The sequence below is a fragment of the Trichechus manatus genome, unplaced genomic scaffold (assembly GCF_000243295.1).
Source record: "Trichechus manatus latirostris isolate Lorelei unplaced genomic scaffold, TriManLat1.0 scaffold00240, whole genome shotgun sequence".
In the NCBI taxonomy this organism is placed as follows: Eukaryota; Metazoa; Chordata; class Mammalia; order Sirenia; family Trichechidae; genus Trichechus; species Trichechus manatus.
In genome coordinates, this window is record NW_004444176.1 from 1,926,140 (window position 1) to 1,933,458 (window position 7,319).

Consider the following 7,319-nt stretch of genomic DNA (forward strand, 5'->3'; position numbering starts at 1 on the left):
TTGGAGAATTATTAATGTTAGACCTTGTATTCCTTTCATGGTGGCTTCAGTGTTAAATGAGTTCATCATGAAGTTCCCGAGCTCTTCTTTATAAAAAAAAGATATAAATTAATGGGGTACTTAGTGATATGGCCTTTGTCTACACAAAGATCTAGACTGAGATTTTCAGCTCATTTCATACGGGACCCACCAAACATTGTAGATTTGCATTAACGGTTATTTTGGGCTGGATCAGAACTGGCAAGCTAGAGGTCAAAGGTTCAGTAACTCATTCCCAGGAGCCGTTCAGCCTCTCCATCCTCTCCTTTAGGTCAGTGGTTCTCAAGCTTTACTGTGCATCAGAATTAGCTGGGCAGCTTGTTGGAGATGCAGATTCCTGGGCCTTACCTCACACCTGCTGAATCAAAGTCTCTGGGGATGGGCCCAGAGACTGCACCCTTAAGAAGCCCCACAGGTGTTTCTGATGGTCTGTGGACCCCACTGTAGAGAAATTGCCTGGTGCTGGCAAGCCCTCTCAGTCAGAATACACAGCGTGAGGAGTCTCTGGCTTGGCTCTCCGACGCTCAGTCCTGCTCCCTTGCCTTTTCACCCCTACAGATGAATCAGGAGATGAAGAGTCTGTCTCACAAACTGACAAGACTGAGCTGCAGAACACCCTCCGGGCCCTCTCCAGCAAAGTGGAGGACCTGAGCACGTGCAATGACTTGATAGCCAAGCACGGCACGGCTCTGCAGCGCTCCCTCAGCGAGCTGGAGTCCCTGAAACTGCCGGCTGAGAGCAACGAAAAGATCAAACAGGTCAACGAACGGGCCACACTCTTCAGGATAACATCCAATGCCATGATTAACGTAAGTGCAAATGGGGGCTGTGTTGCTTTTTGGTTCTTTCCCTCTTTGAAATGTAACTCTCCCCAGATGCCCCAAAGTTGTAATCAAGTGAAGTACAGAACATTAAGCACTGCCTCACTGCTCCAGGAATTTCAGTTACATTGTTTGGGGTGTGAAATAGAACAGGCTGCACGGCTGAAGCCACTGTCATGCTCAGCTCAGGTGGCCAGGAGGACAGCTCTGTGGAATTAGTGCTCCAGCCTGGAGGTTATTAGGAGTCCAGCGTTCCAGCCCTGCTTCTGCGACCAGCAGGACATCTGATGGTGATGCTGATTGAGTCCCTGAACATAGCTGGGTTGTGTTTCGTGGTTTTTGTTTGTTTTTAATCTAACTTTATCTGTTAGGTCTAAAAAGATCTCCATGGGTCCTTTCAACACTCATGTTCTTTGAGCTTTAAGTTGGAGTGCTACTGCTACCTTGTTAATGTTTTCTTGCCTACGGTGTGGTAAGTGGGGAGTGGATCATGTACTAGTAAGAGCCTTTTAATATTAGTTAATCCTGTGTTGAGTCCTTGGTTTGAAAAAGAAGGAGCCAAAGCTTCCACCTCCTTGGGAGCCCTACCTCCGGTGGCTGTTGTTGATGTGTGGAATACTTCAGCTGCTTGAGTGAAAGGCTCCAGGTAAACACAAAGCCCCGCTGGCAATATTGATGTATTTCAGAGACTCAGCGATAAGAAGGAAATGAATACACAGCTTAAACAATGCTGTTTTTCCTCTGCCAGTGATGGATTCTCACCTGGCAGGTTGTTTCAGCTAGCTGCCACATAAAAACACTGGAAGAAATTTCGTGCGGCAAGTGAGAAGAGTATTCTGTGAGAAAGGGCTTAGGCAGTTTTTTCTTTTTTTTTTTTAATGTTTAGTTAAATGGGATGAAATTACGTTTCTAGGGCCAGATTTTGTCTTGTTTAGGGAGTGATAATAAGACTTCTGCTTAGAGCTGATTTAGTTCACGTGCCTCCTATAGAGCAAAGGACTTTTCTTGTGACCACGGGAAACTCTGGTCTCTCTCAGTTAACCCCTTTGTTCCTTGATAGAAGGTTGTGATAGCCTTTATTTTCTTATCATTTTCTGCAGTGTTGAACACTTTCACAAAAGGTAGAAAAAAGGCAAATGATTTTCCATGCTTACTAATGAGGAAGGATTGCAGGAAGATTAAATATCCCCCAGGATCCTCCAGCAAATCGGCAGTGATGCTTGTGTTTCTGATGTCATTGTGCTCTTTCTCCAAACTGTCATGCTTCTTAGTGACTATATGTCTGTTTTTCTGGTCCCCTTGTGATCAGGAAAACCTCATAAATCATATAAGCCAATTAATCAATAGCAAATATATATACTTTTCATATAGAACAACTTGGGAAGCAATAGTCTCCCCGTATCATGTTACCTTTTATCTGTGTCAGGTGAATACACACTCCATGACAATTTTTTTTCCCACTCTGATGTGAAAAATTTCCTAAATAAAATACCTTTGGAAAATATACTCATCTTTGTTCCTCGAGGCATTTCTTCCCCAAGTTGTAAATGTCCAGAGTTTGTGTTAAAGGGCACAATCCCTTTGAAGTCAGAGGTAAGTTCTGTTTTCTCATTCTGCTTTCCTTTGTTGCACTGCCTGTACTCCCTTCATAGGTGGTGATTGCTTGAAGAGTTTTTTATGTCCATGTTGTTTTCTTTGAACCTTTAAGGTGATGATGGCAAGGCCTTAAGGGTAATGTGCAGGTGAAAAGTGAGCACTGGAGCTCTAGATGGGCAATAGCTGGGAAAAGTTATGTCAAAAGGAAGAACACGTTTCACTCAGTTTCCTGATTGCTTAGGATATAGCTTTTCTTCCTACTGAAGTAATCTAACCTAGGGAGTAAATTTGACACTCTCAGTGTATCAATAAATTGAACGTTTATTAAGCACCTTCTACGTTCTAGGTAAGGAGCCCTGGTGGCGCAGTGGTTAAGTGTTCAGCTGTTAACCGAGAGGTCGTCAGTTTGAACCCACCAGCTGCTCCGAGGGAGAAAGATGTGGCATTCTGCTTCCATAAAGATTAACATCCTTGGAAACCCTATGGGGCAGCTCTACTCTGTCCTACAGGATCACTATTAGTCAGAGTTGACTCGATGGCAGTGGGTTTGGTTTGGTTTTTATGTTCTAGGTACTATGCTAGGGGATATAAAGTACATACAGACAGGGTCCCTGCCTTCAGGGAGATTCTGTCTAATGAGGGAGCAGAGAGGTAAACTGATCATTATGGAGTGTTAATAGTATCATGATAGAGATGATATGGTAGCACAGTGGAGGTGTTTAGCTTGGACCAGGAGGATTATAGAAGGTAAAGCCTCAACTAAACTCTGGAGGACCAGTGAGAGTCTTCTTAGTGAAGAAAGGCAATATAGAGCTTGGGCCCTGGGTCCAACTGTATAACCTGGGGCAGCCTACTTACTCTGTAACCTCAATTCTTATCTGTAGATGGTGATGATACAAGTAGTCTCCTCACAGGATTGTTGAAATCAACCACAATACCGCCTTGAATGGTGTAAAACAGAAACAGGTGCAAAGTGCTATTACAAATGTAGAGAAGAGACTGGCTGCTCATGAGACTAGGGGAAGGTATCACAGAGGAAGTAACATTTGCAGTAGGTCTTGAAGAATGAAGACCACTTGGCCAAGTGGAGAAGGGAAGGGCATTCTAGGCAGAGGGAATAGCATATGCTAAGGTAGATAGACCTGAAAGAAGTCTGCATGTCCAGAAAATGGTGAGCAGCTCAGTGTGGCTCCATGGTAGGTTGCAGGGGTAGGTACGCCTGGAGGGGAGGCTGGAAAGCAGGTTCTGGCCAGACTGTGAGGGGCCTTTTGTGCTGATAACCAGCATTCAGGATTTGATCCTAATACCAGTGGGGAACCGTTGATGAGACTGATATGATCAGATTTATTTTTTTTCTCTAGATCCCTTCTTTGATTCCTCAGGTAGTGTCTGAATTTTAAGTCAGTTGTTTCTTCGGTGACCAAAGTATTATCAAAATAAGTTTTCTCATATTTGGTCTTAATTCAGTGCACATTCTCTGATCTCAGTGTCTAAATTCCTCAGCTATAGTTTAGTCAAGACTTGTCTAATAAAGTCAAGACTTTAGCCTAGACTTCAGTTTAGTCAAGACTTTATTGAAAGCAGTTGTCCCAGGCTTTTTCCCTCTAACTTTAAGTCAGCAGATTTCGACTTTGGGTGCCATTCACCATACTTGCCCTTTGTGTTGCTGCCGCAAATACTTTGTCTAGGTTTACTACTCACTTGGCATTTGTTTGATTCTTATGACCAGGAAAATACATAAGAACCATGACAACCGTGTACACTTTCTTCTGGATTTGACCTTGCTTGCAGCACGGAGTTGGCTGTCACTGATACTGTAGAGTAACAGGCAAAGCCTTTCGTTGTAATTTTCCAGTGAAAGTTCCCAGAATAAGATTATTTAACAGGCCGATAGTGGCTTGAGGAGAATCTCTGACACGTTGAGTTGAGGTGACATATCTGTGCTTTTCCTGAACAGGCCTGCAGAGACTTCCTCATGTTAGCCCAGACCCATAGCAAAAAATGGCAGAAGTCACTGCAGTATGAAAGAGACCAGCGCATCCGACTGGAAGAGACCCTTGAGCAGCTGGCGAAGCAGCACAACCACCTGGAGAGGGCGTTCCGAGGAGCCACGGTGCTGCCAGCAAACACTCCTGGCACTGCAGGTTCTGGTAAAGGTAAGATGCTTGGTTCTTGGGCGGCCAGTTCTGATATGAGCTCGTGGTTTTCTGCACTTGATAGAAGTCCATACTGCCCAGAATCAATGACTTCTGTAAACTGGAATTGAGCAGTTTATTTCTTCTGGCTTTTCCATACTTTGTACCATTTGTTGCAATGGTTGTGGTTAGTATTTTAGAGATACTGCTGAGCCAGGTGTTTGGTAAACATAGCCAGAGTGAATGAACAAGGCTTCTCTCCTCATAGATCAGTGCTGCTCTGGCAAAGGAGACATGAGTGATGAGGATGAAGAGAATGAATTTTTTGATGCTCCTGAGATCATCACCATGCCTGAAAATGTGGGCCACAAGTAAGTTATCCTTGACTGCTGAAGAAAATGAACATATTGGCCCATCAGAAGGTTAGAAACATTTAAGTGGGAGTGTCATAGTTGTCAGTGTTGACTAAGATGATGTGGGCTCTTTTCCTTGAGTAAGTGGAAAACTGTCAACTTTTTTACATGAACAAGTTCTCTGGAGATGTTTAAATTCTTGTCAACTTTTTTACATGATCAAGTTCTCTGGAGATATTTAAATTCTATATATTATATTTTAAGTGTTGTCCTTTGGTCATTTGTTAATACAGGTTTATGCAGTGTGCTTGGTATTCTGCTTTGTAAAGAAAAGTCTAGAACCAAATCTCTAATCTGATCTTTGTTCTAACTCTCATACATCTCCCATTTGTGCAGACGTACTGGCAGCAATATCAGTGGAGCCAGCAGTGACATCAGCCTTGATGAACAGGTAGCTCTTCTGTGGGAGTTGTCAGGGTGAGGGACTTGGTGTGTGTGATTCCCAAGGATTTGCTTGTAAAGAGCTAAGACGCAAAACCTTGATTTTTATCACAGGGGAAGGGAAGGGCTATAAATACTGTGTTTTCTCTTTATGGGTGACTGAATGGCTTTGCTTTTGCTCTTAGTACAAGCATCAGCTGGAGGAGACCAAGAAGGAAAAGAGAACTAGAATACCATACAAGCCAAACTATAGCCTCAATTTGTGGAGCATCATGAAGAACTGTATTGGAAAAGAACTCTCTAAGATCCCCATGCCGGTGAGGTTCTTGCATACACGGGCTGGTGCCCGGAGGTCCTCTCAGGCCGCAGTGGGAAGATAGTATGACAGCCCCATTGTGTGGTACTTTGTGGCATGGTTTTTGTTACCCTCATAGTCTTAAACTGCCCTTTCAAATTAGCTGCTTTAATTTTTACTGTGTCTCTGGTATGTTCCCAAATCACCTAGAATCAGGTGTATTTGTGCATAACATTTATGAGTGAATTGCCATGCTAGATGTGCTAGGGGCATGCAAAGATAAATAAGGCCTAGTTCCCATAGTTTAAAGGATGTAGCTTAAAAGAAACACATGAAAATAGGTAGAAAATATGGTTTTCTATTACAGAGTTATGGGAAATAGTATACATACAAGTGTTTGGGGAACACAGATGCAAAAACAATTCATTCCAGCCAGGAAGATGAGAACCATCTCCGTGGTGAAGATGGCGTTTGGGCTGACCTCCGTGCCTGCAGTCTTGCTTTCCTCCGATCTGCCCACGCTATTGCCGGAGTGTTTTTTTTTTTAATTGCAAATGTAGTCATGTCATTCCCTAGCCTAAAATCCTTTACCTGATCCCAGTGGGTTTGCGGATGGTCCAGGTTCAGTATCAGGCTTGGTACCTCCTCCTCCTGGTCTTGTGCTCTCGTTGTGGTCAGTTACCTTCAGGTTCTCCGAGGCGTCTTGTTGTCTTTTCCCTTAGGGTGTTTGCACACACTGCTCTTTTCTTTCCAAACCTTTTATCTGCTCCTCACCCATCCTTGCCACTTTTCTATTGCTCTGGCTAACACCCTTTCCTTTGAAATTCAGCCATAGTGTCGTCTCCTTCAGTAAACTTTCACAGATACATCTGGTCAGGGTGAGATGTCTCTCTCCTGTACTCCAGCAAGTTCCATTGTGTCTCTCTGGGCAGTGTGTATCACTTCCTCGTTCATTCCACAAACATTTATTGCGTGCCTATCATCTGCCTGGTGCTGTGTATCAGTTAGGTGTAAGTTCATTTTCAGGGAACAGATTCAAAAAATATTTCCTTAAACCAGGGGTTTGCAAACAAAAGCCCTTAGACTAAATCTGGCCACCATTTGTACAGCCCCCAGGGTAAGAATGGATTTTATATTTTTAAGTGGTTGAAAAATATCAAAAGAATATTATTTTGTGACACAGGAAAGTTATATGAAATTCAGATGTTAGTGCCTGTAAACTCTTCTTAGAACACAGCCATGCTCATCCATTTACGTATCATCTGTGGCTGCTTTCACCCTACAGTGGCTGAGCTGAGTAGTTGTGATGGAGACCATATGGCCCTCAAAGCCTAAGTCTTTACTATTAAGCCCTTTACAGAAAAAGTAAGGGGCTTAACGCACTCTCAAGTGAAAGTCCAGAGGTAGGTGGTCTAGGGCTGGTACATAGTCCAGTGCCAGGACCAGGCTCTTCTCCTTCCTGTGGCTGTGCTACCTGTGGCCTCAATTCCTAGGTCCAAGGTAGCTGCTCTTGCTTGATCCATCAGGTCTCATTCCAGTCAGCAGGAAGAAGAAAAGAGAAGAAAGGCATGCTCAGCTGGAGGAGACCAAGAAAGATGCTTCCTGGAAATTGTATAAACCTTTTTCACTTAAATCTCTT

General features: G+C 43.5%; 1 protein-coding gene across 1 annotated transcript in view; it reads left to right on the forward strand.

Moving 5' to 3' along the window:
* Positions 1-7,319, forward strand: part of OSBP (oxysterol binding protein) — a gene marked incomplete at its 5' end in the record, with an annotated part of 33,000 nt that overhangs the window by 6,505 nt on the left and 19,176 nt on the right. Inside the window, 5 exons of the mRNA XM_023743205.1 lie at positions 598-848; positions 4,414-4,612; positions 4,860-4,962; positions 5,341-5,395; positions 5,571-5,753. Of these exons, the coding sequence (XP_023598973.1) occupies positions 598-848; positions 4,414-4,612; positions 4,860-4,962; positions 5,341-5,395; positions 5,571-5,753 (791 nt within the window). The remainder of the gene's footprint in view (positions 1-597; positions 849-4,413; positions 4,613-4,859; positions 4,963-5,340; positions 5,396-5,570; positions 5,754-7,319) is intronic.